The following is a 19,308-nucleotide window of genomic DNA, read 5'->3' on the forward strand; positions in this document are numbered from 1 at the left end:
TACTTGGCTTTGTACAAAATCGCCTACTACCCTACCCCAGTAGGTACTACATTTAAATGTGAAGTACATTCTATTTAGTATGAAGGTGAGTAGTATGACTGGAATTCGCATGTACTACATACTCAGCTTCACTCCCATTCATGAATTCTCTCGTGTTGCATCATGGGATAGCGTAGCATCCATTGTATGCACACTACAGAGTCCCACCAGAAGTAGCAGGTCATCTGGGTGCTTTTCGTTTGCTGATTTTCGAATTCTATGAATTCTGACATACTTCTCAGCTTGCATACTGTTTTTCATTTACTATATAGTAGGGAAGCATATAGTATAAATAGTGTAAATAGTGCATTCACACTGAAATTTAATTCTAAAAAGAAAATGTTTAATTTAAAGACACCGATGATGCATTTATTTAACCGTTAAAAATAAGTGTGTAATCTTGGACATCCAGGAAAGGTTTAAGCTTCTGGTTAGTAAACAAATGTTAAATGTTCCATTTAAGATGACACTATACACACTCAACAGCATTCATTCATTCATTCATTCATTCATTCATTCATTCATTCATTTTCTTTTCAGCTTAGTCCCTTTATTAATCCAGGGTCGCCATAGTGGAATGAACCGCCAACTTATCCAGTAGGTTTTTACGCAGCAGATGCCCTTGCAGCCGCAACCCATCCCTGGGAAACAACCATACACACTCATTCACACTCATACACTACGGACAATTTTCCTTACTCAATTCAGCTGTACCGCATGTCTTTGGACTGTGGGGAAACCGGAGCACCCGGAGGAAACCCATGCAAAAGCAGGGAGAACATGCAAACTCCACACAGAAACGCCAACTAACCCAGTGACCTTCTTGTTGTGAGGCGACAACACTACCTACTGCACCACTGCGTCGCCCACTCAACAGCATAGTATATGAATTTAGTGTATAGTGTGCCATTTGGGGCACAGAGATAAACTTGGCTGCTACTAAAATCGCCTACTGTACTAAAGAGTATGTACTATATTTAAATTTACAACACAGCCGTTAGAAAAGTATGCTCTATACAGTATGAATGTATTATGATTGGAATTTGAACGTACTACATACTCTATTTCTCAATTTCAGATGCAGCCTAGTACACTATTCTACGCCGTCATTCACACTAAAGATTCTAAAAGCTTAAGGGCACTTAAAATAACCAGATGATGATTGTTTAACCCATAAACAGATAATGTTGCAACCTTGTTATTAACATTGTTATTATTACTATTAATACTACAAATTTTCCTAATCCTTAAATGATAAAAAAACAATACAATAAATCATTTCATAAAAATAAAAAAACAAGCTGTTCAACCGAGCCAATATCATTATCATTTTAACATTTAAGGCCAACTAAAAAGAAAACTATTCAAGTACTATTTAAAAGAATGAATTACTAAATAATAACTGACTGAAGCTGCTTGGATTGGTTTTAACAGTGCAGGATTACTTACCAGCAACATGTCAACATCCTCCGACTGGTGTGCAGATAAAAAGAATACAGTTCTAATTAGTTCTAGTTTAAACGGCATTGGCAGCATGTGATGATGTGCTGTGGATCTACCTCAGTGTTCCCACATGAAAGAAATACTTCAGTAATTTATAGCAAATACTACGTTGTTTTTGAACCGCATTAGTAAAGTACGGTAAAGTGCTTGAATTCTAGCATTGCTATGGTAACGCAACAACAATAGTAATATAAACCAATTAATCTGTTGTGGTCATTCTATAGTTGCTATAGTAACGCAACAACAATAGTAATATAAACAAATTAATCTATTGTGGTGATTCTATAGTTGCTATGGTGACACAACAACCATAATCAAGTGAGCAAATTAATCTGTTGTGGCGATTCTATGGTTGCTATGGTAACGACAACTATAATACAGTTGACAATTTAATCTGTTGTGGTGATTCTATAGTTGCTATGGTAACACAATAACTATAATAAATTGGCAAATTAATCTGCTGTGATGATTCTACAGTTGCTACGGTAACAACGACTACAGTAATATAACTGTATGTATATATATATATATGGTATATTATACTACAATACACAACAGTTTACTGTAGTAAACAAAGTATACTACAGTATTTATTGGGTTCGCTATATTTAATACTCCAGTATGCTGGGTCATTCGTTAACAAACAGTAGTGCTATATAAATGTAAGGAATTGTTATTATAATTATAATTATTATTATTAGTGAATATTATAATATATAAAGCACAATACATTTTACTATAGTATGCAACAAAAACAACAACTATAACTTACTATAGTGTTTTATTTCATGTGGCTTAAAGTAACACTGTGTAGTTTTTCAACCATAAAATGACGACCAATTTTTCAACACATTTCAAGCATAGTTTTAATAACTAATAGTAGCTGTGAGGCTGCGTGTCCACCGAAGCGTTTTCTCTCGAGCTGAGAGTTTGTTTTCTTTTGTTGTCAATTGATAGTTTTCACGTGTCGTCACAACATTAAGGGACGGGCAAAACAAGGCGGTAAGTTTCCGAACAGGTCACGTGACTGAAAACTCAATGGTGGAGCCATGTTTTTTAGTGCCTGCATTGTAGCATTTACGTTACTTTGCTAGCTGAATATTGCAGCGCCCATCAGTGTCACATTTGAGCTAGCTATCCAATCACAGTGAAAGAGGGGCGGGACTATAACACGCAACACAACAAATAGGCTGAGTCCGAAACCGCCTACTACTCAGTAGGTACTGCATTTGAATTTAAACGTACTACTCGGCCATTACAAAAGTGCGTTCTATACAGTATGAATGTGAAAAGTATGAATGGAATTCGCATATACTACATGCGCCATTTTGTCATGGTCACGCGACCTACCTGCGTCATTTGCGTCGCTTTACTCCCATTCATGAATTCGCTCGCGTGGCATTATGGGATAGCGCAGCGTGCATGGGATGCGCACTCCAGAATCTCACCGGAAGTAGTAAGCCAGCCGGGTACTTCTCGCATACTGATTTTCGAATTCTATGAATTCGTACAAACTACTCGGCTCGCATACTGATTTTAGCATACTATATAGTATGGAAGTATGCGGTTTTGGACGCAGCTAGTATCTGCAAAAGACTTTCAGCTTGTAACGACTTTCTTGCATTTCTGCAGCGCAAAAACTCTCCGGTGGACACGCAACCAGGTGTTTTCTCAGTGTCACTCATATTAAACCCTACTATGGAGGAGTTTCTACAGCGAGTGTCATTCATTGTACACTTACGATTGATGGCATGGTGTTCTTGGCTCCAGGTGGGATGAGGACGCGCAGGTCGGGTTTGCGGCTCAGGCTCATGTTCATGGACGGAGGAGATTTGGCCTGCAGGTTCTTGCTCATGTTCCCTGGAGAGACCAGCAGACCAGGGGAGTTGCGGTGGTTTCCGTACCCGTTTCCTATAGGACAACCAGACAGCATTCATCAGCCTCTTTAACACACCTCTTTTAATAACTCCTAATAACTGATTTCTTTTCTTTGTCATGACGACAGTAAATAATATTAGACTAGATCTTCTTCAAGACACTAGTGTTCAGCTTAAAGTGACATTTAAAGGCTTCACTAGGGTAATTAGGGTAAAGTTAGGGTAATTAGGCAAGTCATTGTATATCAGTGGTTTGTTCTGGAGACAATCCAAAACTAATATTGCTTAAGGGGGCGAATAATATTGACCTTAAAATGGGATTAAAACAATTAACAACAGCTTTTATTCTAGCCCAAATAAAACAAATCAGACTTTCTCCAGAAGAAAAAATATTAAAGGGAATTCTGTGAAAAATTCCTGAATCTGTTCAACATCATTTGGGAAATATTGTATTACACATTTCACTAATAATACTGTAGTATTACTAGAGTTGTCCAGTGATTAATATCAATTAATCACATGCAATATTTCTGTTTTGCATATTACTTTTGTATTTCATACATGTCTGTATTTATATATACATAATTAATATATACAGCACAAACACATATATTATGTAAAGACAAGTTTTATTTTGGATGCAATCCCAATTAATCATCTGACAGCACTAACTATTATTATTATCAAAACACTAATGGAGACAGAAAGAGGGATGTATTTGATTTATTTTTATATGAATTACACAATTAAAAAAACTAATAATAGAAAAGAAAATGTATAAATAATGACACAAATTCATATATTTTTTACATTTATTTAATGACATTTTGCAATGTCTACCAATGTTCTGGATCTTTTATTTTCATTTAAAGCAATTAAAATAATGATTATAAATCGAATAATGTTTTGACACAATCCACATTGTAAAAGTGCTACACACATAAAGATGAACTGAATTGATAATAAGTAATAAAACAAAAATAAATGCTAATAAATATTTTTAGTTTTAGTTAATATTAAAGTTTTTGTTAAAAGTTGGCCTTTCACAATGCATTTGTTGTGTTAAAAACTATTTATAAATATATATTTGTCATGATCACCAGAGATCAAGACCTAATAAACCGCTGGAAGACATGTACTGTCAACCAAAGTACAATTCTGCCACTGAACTGCACTACATATCCCATCAGGCACCTCACACACACACCAGTTCTGGATCACCCCTGGATGCACACACACAGCTGAAGCTTGTAAGGACTGATGACCAGGACTTTCCGCTTGTTAAGTGTGACGTCACGCGAAGCGGCTTCCGGGTCCAAGCGCTCTATACAACTGAATGAGGAAACTCATGAAATGGTAATAATAAACGTTTACAAAGCGATTTAATACTTTCGAAAATCACGATCGCATTATATATGTCCATGCCTAACATCCGATGGCCAGAAAGTGATAATTTTTTTTATAAATTGTTAATTTTTTGGTATTTGTTTTGCAGCAAGCCCAGAGATTGTTGTGTACATTATGATTTTATATAAAATTAACTTTAATGTGTGATATGAATTAAAAGTAATCATAAACGAATGATTTCTCCACTCAAATGAATGGCGGACCCGGAAACAGTATGTCACCACTTAACAAGCGGATACATACAGCACTTATTCTCACACACATTGCTGAGTCTTGTTGTTGTTATATATAACATTACGAATCGTCCTCCTTGTTTAGTCTCTCCATGTTTGACCCTTGCATTGTTTACGTTGTTTGCCGCCTGTATAGTTCGCTTTGCCTGTAACCTCGACTACATGTGACTACTTATGCTCCTGTTTGTACCTGCTGACCATTGCCTGCTTGTCGATTCTAATAAACTATACATGGATTTCTCAACTCTGTTTTTCTGGTAATCATCCATTACAATATAATTGTATTTCCATTTTTATATTTTATAATTTTATTTCTAAAATGTTAGGATCATGAATGTTTCTGTGATTTAAATGAATCACAATTTTTGATAAATCTACCTTTATAAAAAAACTCTTTCATGCCGCATTTTTTTGAATCTGTGGTCGCTTTCCTGATATTTTACAGTTTTGTAGATATTTTATGTTTCCAGAAACAATATTATTTCTGTGGTCGTTTTGAAGACGTCATCTGTAAATCATTGCCATCTGTCACAACAAATCACTGAGAAAAAAAAACAACAGAAAAAACATAAACGCTGCCAAACGTGGTCATGTTTTTTTTTAAGCAGCGAGTCCAGAATCAGTCTTAGATATTTTCCTTCCTCCAGCACTGAATGCTAATAACAGACGAGCATCTGGAGGAATAAAAGCTGCTCAGATGACGATATTACTATTCTGTCGTCTATATTTTATTTGATTCTGCTACATTTGAGTCTGTGCACTGATGAACTGATGCTGTCGACAGACATACAGACACTTTAATCCTGCAAACCTCACGATGTGAAAAAGCCATTTCACTTCATGAAGCCCCAGATGAAAAATACTACAGCAGTTAATATCAAATACAATATATTTATGGCATATATTATAGTTTTTACATCTCTTTGTGAATGAATGATCAAGCATACAGTAGTATTAACTGATAAGCTGTAATAAATTCTGTAGTATACTTTTTTTACTGCAGTAAACCGTGGTGTATTGTAGTACCCTATATTTATAGAAAACTACTGTAAAACGCTACTGTAGTTGTTGTGTTACCATAGAAACTGTAGAACCACCACAGCAGATTTATCTATTTATACTACTATAGTTTTTTTTCCCAGAGATGGGTTGCAGCTGGAGGGCATCCGCTGCTTAAAACATGTGCTGGATAGGTTAGCGGTTCATTCCGCTGTGGCGACCCTCTAATTAATAAAGGGACTAAGCCAAAAAGAAAATGAATGAATGAATGAATGAATTACTATAGTTGTTGTGTTACCATGGCAACAACAGAATCACAACAACAGAATAATTTGTTTGTATTACTATAGTTATGTTACTATAGCAACTATAGAATCACCACAACAGATTAAATCGTTTATATTACTATAGTTTTTGTGTTACCATGGCAACTACAGAATCACCACAACAAATTAAATTGTTTATATTACTATAGTTGTTGTGTTGTGCTACCATGGCAACTACAGAATCACCACAACAGATTACATTTTTTTATATTACTATAGTTGTTGTTACCTTAGCAACTGTAGAATCACCACAACAGATTCATTTGTTTATATTTCTATAGTTGTTGTGTTACCATGGCAACTACAGAATCACCACAACAGATATTTTTTTTTAATTACTATAGTTGCTGTGTTACCATAGCAACTGTACAATCACCACAACAGAGTATTTGCTACTGTACATAATATGTTTGTCACACTACAGTATTTACTGTGCATTACTATAGTATTTTTTTTGTTTTCTGTGTATCAGATTTCTGTATGTTCAGTGTTGAAATCGCAGTCTCAGATCTCCACGTTTCCTCTCTACTAACAGTGGTGTTGACGGCATCATCGTATTCAAATTCAGCATGCTTTTATGAATCGCTTCTTTAAATAAACTATTTAAGACGACAACCCACCGCAACATCCTACAGCGGTGCGCTGGGCAAACATCCGCAGAGGAACTAACAGAGCCAAGAGAGACTTTGAATCAGATCTGTGTGTACTGAGATCAGTGTGAAAATGACTAAATACAACACTAAATGTGTAAATAATTCTTCTTTAATTACTGTCTGAAAACGAATTACTCAATAAGGAGTTTAACTGCTCGACTTTATACTGCATAAAAATCACTGAATTAATTTTCTGAAGTATTTCAATCTGAGACAATCAGAGCCTTTTAGCTTTATTAATGTATTTACTTACATGAACTAAGTATGAACAATCTTGTGCTACATTTATTAATGCACTATGCATTCATTCATTACTTTTCCTTCAGCTTATTTATCAGAGGTCGCCACAGCTGAATGAACCGCCAACTATTCCAAACCGCCAATTATTCCAGCATATGTTTTACACAGCGGATGCCCTTCCAGCTGCAACCCAGTACTGGGAAACATGCATACATACTCATGCACGCGCACACACACACACACACACACACACACACACACACACACACACACACACACACACTCATATATTACAGCCAATTTAGTTAATCAATTCCCCTATAGCGCATGTGTTTGGACTGTGGGGGTAACTGGAGCACCCGGAGGAAACCCACACAAACACGGGGAGAACATGCAAACTCCACACATAAATACCAACTGACCCAGCCGGGACTCGAACCAGCGACCTTCTAGCTGTGAGGCCACATTGCCAACCACTAAGCTAGTTTTATCATTTTTAGCAGTTGTCTGCTGGAACTGGAAGCACTTTTAGCTTAGCTTAGCATAAATAATTAAATCAGATTAGCATTCATTCATTTATGCATTGACTTTTCGGCTTAGTCCCTTTATTAAACTGGGTTCGCCACAGCGGAATGAACCACCAACAATTCCAGCATATGTTTTACACAGCGAATGCCCTTCCAGCTGCAACCATGCACTGGGAAACACCCATGCACTCTCATTCACACACATACCCTAATTTAGCTTATTCAATTCACCAATAGTGCATGTCTTTAGACTTGTGGAGGAAACCTACGCCAATATGGGGACAACTCCACACAGACACGTCAACTGATTCAGCTGAGGCTCGTACCAGCGACCTTCTTGCTGTGACAACGCTACCCACTGCGCCCCCATGCCGCCCAGACCATTAGCATATCGCTCAAAAATAATAATAAATTTGAATTATTTTTCTAATATTTTCCCACATGTTTCAAAGTATCTTCTTTTGTGTTGGACAGAAGACAGAATCTCTAGTAAAGGGTGAGTAAATGTTGACAGAATTGTAACTTTCGGATGAACTGCCCCTTAAATTACAGTAACTATTGACTTTCGAACTGATTCTTCAACGGCAGCTGATCTTACCAGTGCTGGTGCCCGCCCCGCTGCCCAGATCTGCAGCCATCAGACCTCCTGTGGACACACAGACCACAGTAAAGATCAATTCATCTTTATTTCTATAGCGCTTTTACAACGTAGATTGTGTCAAAGCAGCTAAACACAGACGTTCTAGTAAACTGAAGCTGTGTCAGTCTAGTTTTCAGAGTTGAAAGTCAGTGGAACTTCTGTGTGGAGTTTGCATGTTCTCCCTGTGTTGGCGTGGGAACCCCCACAGTCCAAGCACATGCGCTATAGGGGAATTGATCAACTTAAATGGCTGTAGTGTATGTGTGTGTGTGAATGTGTATGGGTGTTTCTCAGTATTGGGTTGCAGCTGGAAGGGCGTCCACTATGTTAAACATATGCTGGATGAGTTGGCGGTTCATTCCACTGTGGCAACCCCTGATAAATAAAACTACTAGGATTTTCTTGCCGAATCCAACTTTTTTTTCTGTAAAATACGTCAGAATGAGGAAAAATCCGGAGTCCCGGGTTAAGCGGAGAGCAAGGTACCTGTGTTTCCTGCACTCGGGGGCCGGTGGGTGACTCCAGGGGACATGCTGTTCCTCTGCAGGGACGGATGGGTCAACGGCAGCAGGTTTGGGTTACCCAGAGACGCTCCTGGGTGGCCGTAGATCAGGCTGTTGGGGTTGCTGACGGGGATGGAGACAGGCATGTCGTAGTTAGACTGAGGGATGGCCTGGAAAACAGAATGCATGGAAATCAGTCCATTACGTAAAGCAGACATTTCACATTCGCAAACATGCATTCCTGAATCATGTATATTACAGTTGACCCAAATATAAGAGTTTACAGTAAATTAGGCCAATTATATGTTCTCATATGCAGTCACTATTTATACTAAAGGGCACCTAGGTTACCCCTTTTTTCAGATTTAATATAAGTCTTTTGCGTCTCTAGAATGTGTATATAAAGTTTCAGATCGAGTCACCCATCAGATTTTTCATTAAACCTTTTACAAGATGCTGTTTTATACTGATTTCCAGCAGGGGGTGGTTTTGTCGTACTGCGCCTTTAAGACGAGTCTTTCCCGCCTATTGTTTCTACATGCCTCCTCCCTCAGCTGCGTCAGACAACAGACAGACTTAAAGGAAGGAGGTCTCACGTAGCGTTTGTGAGATACTACAGTAAGAACTAACCTTTACTACTCAGTATTGTGAAGTTGCATTGATGAGTCTCACACACACACACACACACACAGATATACACGCACACCGCAGATGACACACACACACACGCAGGCAGGCAGACAGACAGAGCGCGCTTAGCTTAGTTAAGGCTAACCTCAAGTACTGTGTGTATATCTGTTATGCTAATGTACAAAATAAACCTGATTTAACTTCCACAAACCGGGATTGAAGTGTCTTCCTTTATAATTGTTCTGACACGCGGCTGTGCTGAAGTAAAGCTGAAGTAAAACGCTGTAATTAATTACACACATACTCTGTTTTAAAACACTTTAAACATGTGAAACTCACTCTTAATCACATTTGATGATGATTGCTGATCCTAGCGAACAGAACAGACCTTTTATTCCCGGTTGCTTTGCGTATGTCTGTCTGGTCTTGTTGACATATACACGCGACTACCGGAACATGCTGATGCGCACAGCTGTCAATCAATTCGGTGGGCGGGGGGATCGACCTACGTAATGGTGCGATCGATTTGAAAACAGCTCCAATTGGCCGACCCTTTTTTGTAGTTAAATTGAAAAAAAAGGACTGGGTGTGTTCATATCACCCCAGTATGACGGTCTATACACTATACCAACACACTAGATATCGCATAGGGACCCTCAGCATGCGTCAATAGCGCCGCCACATTGGTACAGTGCTCCCAGGACAAATGTCATTCAACCGCACTAGTCAAGACAGTGTTATTACGTGAAGATGCGGGACTTTAGCGCTGTCTACGGGTGTAGAAACGAGCAAACAAAGAAAACAAAGCACAAAGGCAGAACATTTCATAGGTAATATTACGTTTTTTTCTGTTTTTGTATGTTCTGAACTCTTGTGCTAATCAGGTAACGTTATTGATGATGACAGACACTTACTGCATTCACCATACGGCAAAGCAGCTCCAACTCGCACTAAACACTCGGCTTATGCTAGTTTTGTTGAATAAAATCAGCAAACAATGCAAAAGAAATATGACAACGAGATGCTGCGCTGCCAGAAACTTGTATTATTGTCGGCTAACGTTAGTGAAAGAGTCGTTCGGGGGATTCATTCACAAACGAATCGCTCCCTCCGTCAGTATGAGCAGTGAAAGCAGGAGAGGAGCTGTGTTTCAGGACATGATTATATTAAATTTAACAGGGAGGGTGAATAGTACATTTCTGTACACACAAACACAAGCTTTTTGTCAGGAATGCCCGTGCGGTCACTGAGCCATCAATGTAGAAAAAGTGATGTAAAATTATAATATTCGTAATTAGAAAAATAAATACACACTAACATCCAGGAAAACTCATGATCATAGATATATGTGTATGTGTGTATATCTCTGGCTTTGGATGGCCACAGTCCTCCACTGTACCTTGGTCCCGCATTCATTTCAAAGGAGCGCTACCCTGTAGCAAGATGGCGGCGCTATTGACGCATTCCGTCAAATAGACAACAATAGGCCAGGCGACATCTAGTGTATATATCTATGTGTCCAAACAGCTTGAAAAGTAGATTTTTTACCATAGGTGCCCTTTAATGCTTGAAAGAACATATTAATACCAAGAAACAATAGTAAGACAAATCTTAATACTCCAAAAAGTCCAAATAGCAACAAGAAGATAAAATAAATAATACTTAAATTATAAGACTAATACAAAGTACAAAACAAATACAATTACAATAAGCCTGAGGGGGACTAAATAAACAGGCAAATGTTCATTTTTGAGTGAACTGTCCCTTTAAAATATCAGAGGAACTAGACCTGTTACCAGGGGCGCAACTGCACATTTACTGATGGGTATGCGGCTTCAACTTTTGCGCGCCCCCCTTCAATCCAACTATATTTTATAACAGGCAAGTGATAAAATGTGGAAAATATTTCCATCAATAAATTAAAGATATTTTTTCATAAAGATATCAATATGCTTCAAAAAATACAGTTTCGCAGTTCTGAACACAACTGAAATAGTATGAAGTAGTAAAAGGTATAATTACATTAAGCATGTTAAGTCGCAAAGAAATGCATCTTATACCACCCTAAATTTCTTCTCAATTAAATTTTCCCTCACTAAATGATTATATCACCTTGACTAGCCTTGCTTTTGGACTTTTTGTACAGTATTTTGTCCATTTGTCAAAACAAAATGATAGACATGGGAGTCCTAAAGGGCAAAAGATCATTGCGATTACTTCTCACATGCATACTTTGAGAAGTGTAAGGTCTGTATTTGCAAGAACAATTGACTGAAACTGCTAAAAGTGAAATAAAAAGACTGTCAAATGTTTAGTGTAAAAAAAAAAACAGAAACAAACAAATGTTCTATTTAGCTGAAATGTTATAACTTTGTTTGTAGCTAAACTTAAAATAGTTTTGAGCTAAGAAGTTACCAAAAGGTCTAATGAATCAATATGATACATAATAAATTCATAAAAACATGTAAATGGTATGAAAAATGGTGCAATGATTTTTTAATTTAATAAAATACAATATTATACGCGTATAAAATGCTAAATAAACATTTTTAACAAATATTTATATATATATATATATATATATATATATATATATATATATATATATATATATATATATATGTGTGTGTGTGTGTGTGTGTGTGTGTGTGTGTGTGTGTATATATTATTTGAAACTTTTAATATGGATAATTTCAAAAATAGTTTTGGCACAATGGCGCCCCCCATGTGTGGCGCCCCTATGCGCCGCATATACTGCATACCCCCTTTGTGCGCCACTGCCTGTTACAATAATCAATATATGGACTAATCACACAACACATGGACATGAGCTCAGTCATTTTTGCTGATGCAATATATATCAACCACACATAAAAAGCAATTCTAGCTGATTGTGCAACATCTCTATCTCTATTGGAGGTGTCAGTGTCAGAATGGTCAATAAACACAGTAGTATTTGCTATAAGTTACTATAGTATATTCTCATGTGGGTGTCTGACGACTGTAAATAGATCTAGCAGCAGATCTCACAGCCTCTGATACTCTTTACCTGCACTTTTGAGTTCACATCTATTATTATTTATTTAAGATACGTGTGTCCTCATTATCAAACTGATAAAATGACTATAATTAAATCAAATATTCTTCAGAATGAAATATGATGTGTTCTTTGGATGACTGTCCTTGCATTGTGATGATATCATATTGTCATTCTGACATTATATAGTGATGAGTGGCATAAAATGAGCTTTAAATGACAATAATATTGTTTATCGCAATATATTTTGGTGAGAACAAACAATAGATGTCGTGACAGGCCTGAGTGGAACACTAATAAGGCCCACACGGAATCTGCGCGCGCAGAATTCCGCAGATTTCCACAGGTTTTTAGCCCATCATTAATTCTGTTTACTTACTTGAGTAAATGTGTGTAAATCTATATGTATTCAGTTTTTTTAATTAATTACAGTAATATTATTGACTAATATGAAAATGTTCATCAGATTTTTGTACAATGCAGTTTGTACAGTCGTATTTTCTGTCTTTTAGTAGAGATATTATATGAGAGACTTGCTTTGTTTACCAAATAAAGTGAATCTAATTGGATCTGCATTTGAAACATTAAATAAAAGTTAAAAATGTATTACTTTTTATTTCATATATTAAGGTTTTAGTCGTGATACTCACACAATTATTCCGCAGAAATCTGCAGAATTTTACCAAAATGATGCTGTTGAATTTTTTGCGCACTTACACACAGTCTCTGCCGGCTGATCATCAGGTCGATGTCCTCGTTGATTTTGCGATATTTGTCCTCGGATTCTGGACTGTGGCCTGAATCTTCAGCATCGATATCAGGACTGTCACAGCCGTTTAGGCCCTTCTTCCTCAGCGTCTGAAACAAACACGCATAAAAAATTGCAATTATTAGATAAATTATATTGCAAGTATTGGTTTCCCAGTACTGGGTTGCGGCTAGAAGGGCATCCGCTGCGTAAAACATTTACTGGAATAGTTGGCGGTTCATTCCGCTGTGGCGACCCCTGATAAATAAGGGACTAAGTCGAAAGAAAAACAATGAATTAATTGCAAATATGGGATATGGGTTGCCTTTGGTACTGTTTTACATGTGATATTGTACTATAAACAATTGCTGTATATGATCAATAAGTCATAACATGGGTTGTTTTGTTATAAACTTGCTGTGTGTACAGTTTGAGTAGGCTTCTGTGGCCCAATATTTAATTGATTTATAAATTACTGACCATCAACATTACACGTGTGTAAAGGATGCACTCCAGTGGTATGGTCCTGTTAAGGGCTGTTCATGTTCTGAGCTCAGAATAGAAAGGTTAAGTGACAGTGCTGCCGCCTACCTGCGTATTCTGCCAGATCACTGACAACAGAGACACTCAGGGTTGAGTGGTGTATAGAATACAAGAGTTCTTCTTGCTTATGTGCTGATAAAGGTAAAGTTATGCACTGTAAATGTTAGCACCCGGCAGACTCCACACAGAAATGCTAACTGACTCAGCGACCTTCTTGCTGTGAGGCCACAGTGCTAACCACTGAGCCTCTGTGTCGCCCTAAATTAATTGTACAACTGAAAAAAAGAGCGCTGTCCTGTTTGTCCACATGAGGGCTCCATCTGAAAACAAATGCAGCTTGTCCAGCTTGTGAAACAGGAGACTGTGATTACTCAGAGGATCCTCAAAGCCTGACCACTCCAGATCACTCTATTAAACTCCACATCACAGACAGTAAATCCTCACTCTGCTGACATTAAACCAAACACCATCAGGACACCACGACTCTAACTACACACTGGATTCATCATGTACACCTTTTAAATTATGTGTGTGTGTGTGTGTGTGTGTGTGTGTGTGTGTGTGTGTGTGTGTGTGTGTGGTTAAGGTATTAATTAAGGTATTCTTTTCTATCCTATTCTGTCATATACTCTTCTATTCTGTTCTATAGAATTTATTCTATTCTGTCCAATATTACTCTATTCTTATCTATTACTCTGTTCTTATCTATTCTATACTGTCTTATACTATTCTGTTCTGTTCTATTTTCTATTCCATATTATTCTATTATCTCCTACTCTGTCTATATCCTACATTGTCCAATATAATTTTATTCTGTCCAATATTATTCTATCCTACTGTCATGTTCTATTCTATACTGTCTTATACTATCCTGTTCTTTTTTATTCAACTGTACTCTACTATACTCTGTCCTACATTATTCTATTCTATTCTATTCTATTCTATTCTATTCTATTCTGGGGGATAGAATGGAATAGAATACAATAAATTGGGACATAATAGGATAGTATAATATTGGACAGAATATCCCATATTATTATATTCTATACTACTCTGTTCTATTCTATTCTATTCTTTTCTATTCAACTGTACTCTATTATGTCCAATATTATTCTATTCTATCCTACTGTCATATTATATTCTGTCTTATACTATCCTGTTATAGTCTATCCTATTTGACTGTACTCTACTCCACTCTGTCCTACAGTATATACTGTAATTCTGTTCTGTTCTATTCTGTCCAATATTATAATAATGTTTAATTCTACATTAACCTATAATATTCTATCATATAGTGTTTAGGTCTATTCTATTCTAGCCTATATTATTCTATTCTGTGCAAATATTCAATTCTATTATGCTGTGTTATCCTACTCTTTTCTTTTCTATTCTATTCGGTCATCCTACTCTATTCTGCCCTATATTATTTATTCTATTCTATTCTATATACTATTCTATTCTATTCTATTCAATTCTATACTATACTATTTTATACTATACTATACTATACTATACTATTCTATTCTATTCTATACTATACTATTCTATACTATACTATACTATACTATACTATACTATACTATACTATTCTATTCTATTCTATACTATACTATTCTATTCTATTCTATACCATTCTATACTATACTATACTATTCTATTCTATACTATACTATACTATTCTATACTATTCTATTCTATATTATACTATACTATTCTATTCTATACTATACTATACTATACTATTCTATTCTATACTATACTATTCTATACTATACTATTCTATTCTATACTATACTATACTATACTATTCTATACTATACTATACTATTCTATTCTATACTATACTATACTATACTATACTATACTATACTATACTATACTATACTATTCTATTCTATACTATTCTATTCTATACTATACTATACTATTCTATTCTATACTATTCTATACTATACTATACTATACTATACTATACTATTCTATTCTATACTATACTATTCTATTCTATTCTATTCTATTCTATTCTTTACTATTCTATTCTATACTATACTATCCTATACTATTCTATTCTATCCGGTCATCCTACTCTATTCTGCCCTATATTATTTATTCTATTCTACTCAGTCCTGTTCTATTGTATAGTATTGTATTTTATTACATTATCCTACTCTATTCTGTCCTATATTATTTGTTCTATTCTACTCAGTCCAATTCTATTCTATTCTATTCTATACTATTCTATTCTATCCGGTCATCCTACTCTATTCTGCCCTATATTATTTATTCTATTCTACTCAGTCCTGTTCTATTGTATTGTATTGTATTTTATTCTATTACATTACATTATCCTACTATATTCTGTCCTATATTTTTTATTCTATTCAGCTCAGTCCAATTCTATTCTATTCTATTCTATTCTATTCTGTTCTATAAGCTTGACCTCAGTTTCCGCAATCAGAATAAGACAGTTTCATCTTGTTTCATCAGTTTCCTCATGGTTTTAGAGAGTTAAATGTAGAGTTGAATCTCATCTTCTCTCTCAGTGTTTCTCTCTTCCCGTCAAGCGTCCAGATCTCTGGCACACAGTAATTCCACTCACTCGAGTCATGTCCACCTGTCGGGCCCCTGCACCTGTCCAACAAATCACCCCGCTGAGGGGGAGGCTCCGGGGCCGCAGCCAATCACAGTCTCGGGCCCCAGCCATGGCCCTACAAGGCTATTTTTTGCCCCAGTGCCACCAGCAGCGTCCCAGCACCCCTTCACCAGCTCCATGCCAAAGCCTGACATCAGCAGACTAAACACACACACATGCACTCACACACACGCACACACACACACACACACACACACACACACAAGCACTCAATAGGAGGAGAGATGTGCCCCGTTCACAATTAAAGACACAGCTCACCCAACAATGAGCATTTATTCAGCATTTACCTTTATGAGTTTCTGTTGAACACAAAAGAAGATATTTTGAAGAATGTTGGAGAACTGGTAGCCACTGATATCCACAGTAGGAAATAAAAGTACTATGGAGGTCAATGGCTTTTCAACATTCTTCAAAATATCTTCTTTAGTGTTCAATAGAAAAAAGAAAGTCAGGTTTGCAACAAGTGGAGCGTTATTAAATGACGACAGCATTTTAATTTTTGGGTGAACTGTCCCTTTAAATCTGAAAGATAGATGTGAGATTTGGGCTGTTCTACTTTAAATGTACTATTATATTTTTATGTGGACACATTTTAAACATATTATTATTAATAAATATTTGGTAATGTCAAATAATGTAGTGGCAAAACCGTGGCTCAGAATTTAGCACTGTGGCCTCGCAGCAAGAAGGTCGCTGGTTCGAGTCCTGGCTGGGTCAGTTGGCATTTCTCCTCGTGTGTGGGTTTTCCCTAAAAGTCCAAACAAATGCGCTATATTGGAATTGGGTAGGCTAAATTGTCGATAGTGTATGTGAGGGAACGAGTGTGTATGGGCGTTTCTCAGTGATGGGTTGTTGCTGGAAGAGCATCCGCTGCGTAAAACGTGCTGGATAAGTTGGCGGTTCATTCCGCTGTGGCGACCCCGAGTTAATAAAGGGATTAAAGCCTGGTTTATACTTCTGCATCAAGTGACCAGCGTGACCCACGGCGCATGCAACGCGCGTGGCTGTGCATTCATACGTCTGCGTGCTGTCTCTGTTGGTCTGCATTAACACTTCTGAAACGCTAGTTGGCAGTAAGGTGTAAATGTTCCTCTGTGTCGAGTTTCTTCGCTGGTGTTTTGCTCATTCTGAATGCTTCCTGAATGTACAAGTGTCTCAAACTCGCTCATTTTGAGGCAGGAACCGGCGGACGTGCATCAGCTTTGACTATGAGGTAAACACAAAACAAAACTTTCCATCCGGAGCTCCTTTACGGGACTCCACACTTGTAAACAATCGCTCCATCAGGCTCGCACCATTCACACGGCTCTCGGTCCCGCCCAGACTCGTCAGCGCTACCCAGTCGACCAATCACAGAGCTTCCGCTACGCGTCGTTGCAATGTCTAGTTACATTTTTTGAGAGGTGCACGTCAGCAATACCGACGGCCACGGCGTAGGGCTATGCGTCGGCGCGTAGGCTGCGCCGTAACAAACACGTGCGCTTGACGCAGAAGTATAAATCAGCCTTAAGCCAAAATGAAAATAGTCACACTTTACAATAAGGTTCATTAGTTAATGTTAATTAATGCATTTACTAAGATGAACAAACAATGAACAATACATTTACTACAGTATTTGTTCATGCTAGTTAACGTTAATTAATGAAAATACAGTAGTTCATTGTTAGTTCATGTTAACTCATGGTGCATTAACTAATGTTAATGAGCATGGACTTGGATGTTAATAAATGTTTAATTATGATTAATAAATGCTGTACATGTGTTGTTCATGATTAGTTCATGTTAGTAAATGCATTCACTAATGAACCTTATTGTAAAGTGTTACCAAGAAAATGAATGAATGTATTAGGAAATAAATGAGGAGATTACTCAAGGCAACTTTGATGTAATACAGTTTGGTAAATTTAACTTTGGTCCATGACTCTCAATGATATTTGCTTTTTGGCCCTTTATACGAAAATGTTTGGGCACCCCTTGTCACGTTTAGCATGATCAAAACAGAATCAAAAAACGGGAACAAAAAGGGTGCGGATCCAAGTGCAGATTTTAATAATATATCGTGCAGAAACAGTGACAAAAAATCCAAAATCCAAAGTGCAAAGTAACAAAATAGTAAACAAACAACAAAACAAGAAACTAAGGCAGATTAACACGAACTAGACTTTAGCAAAATACAAGAACAAGATGAGGAACAAGAAACTCGGTATACATGACTTACTGAAACACGAAGGCAAGAAAGACAAACGACGCGATGACAAACAGTGGTGGAATGATAGCATATTGACCTTATTCACCGCCGACGAGCGGGCGCTGCCATTTGAATCTTTTTGGCACGAGACTTCCGGTCTCATTCACTTCCATTCATTTTTAGACATTAAAAACTGCTCGTTTTGTTGTTTGATGTTGCAAAGTGATATTTCCTTGTTGCATTATTCTACTTGGTCTGTATAGTCATGCAAACATTTGTTTGTAAAGCAAGTAGTTTGACCGTTTTTTCCCGTTTATTATTCCTTGTCATTTCTCCCATAGGCGACTGAAACGGAAGTTCTAAGACAATCGCGAAAACAGGCGCACTTCCGCATTTGAGAATAAGGTCAATATAGTCCAGATAATCAACAGAAACGGAGACAGCTGTGAATACAATCAGTGTATGTGTTCCGGTGTATGCGCGTGGTATGTATGGATTTGTAGTCCTTTTGGGCGCTGTAGTTCCACTCCGTGTCCATTGAACTACAGCGCCCTCAGGTGGT

The 19,308-nt window shown here is 37.0% G+C and overlaps 1 protein-coding gene across 18 annotated transcripts in view; it reads right to left on the reverse strand.

The window, feature by feature from the left end:
* Positions 1-19,308, reverse strand: part of mef2ca (myocyte enhancer factor 2ca) — a 128,712-nt gene that overhangs the window by 9,954 nt on the left and 99,450 nt on the right. For 6 of the 18 annotated variants that reach the window (XM_073913503.1, XM_073913504.1, XM_005169228.5 and 3 more), the window contains 4 exons: positions 13,332-13,472; positions 8,931-9,117; positions 8,403-8,450; positions 3,284-3,453 (listed from right to left, as the gene is read on the reverse strand). In XM_073913503.1, coding sequence (XP_073769604.1) covers positions 3,284-3,453; positions 8,403-8,450; positions 8,931-9,117; positions 13,332-13,472 — 546 coding nt within the window. Of the gene's footprint in view, positions 1-1,488; positions 1,513-3,283; positions 3,454-8,402; positions 8,451-8,930; positions 9,118-13,331; positions 13,473-19,308 lie in introns of all 18 variants that reach the window. The other 12 variants (XM_073913502.1, XM_005169229.5, XM_009305677.4 and 9 more) reach the window with 3 other exon arrangements.

This window comes from Danio rerio, chromosome 10 (genome assembly GCF_049306965.1).
Source record: "Danio rerio strain Tuebingen ecotype United States chromosome 10, GRCz12tu, whole genome shotgun sequence".
NCBI classification, from domain to species: Eukaryota; Metazoa; Chordata; class Actinopteri; order Cypriniformes; family Danionidae; genus Danio; species Danio rerio.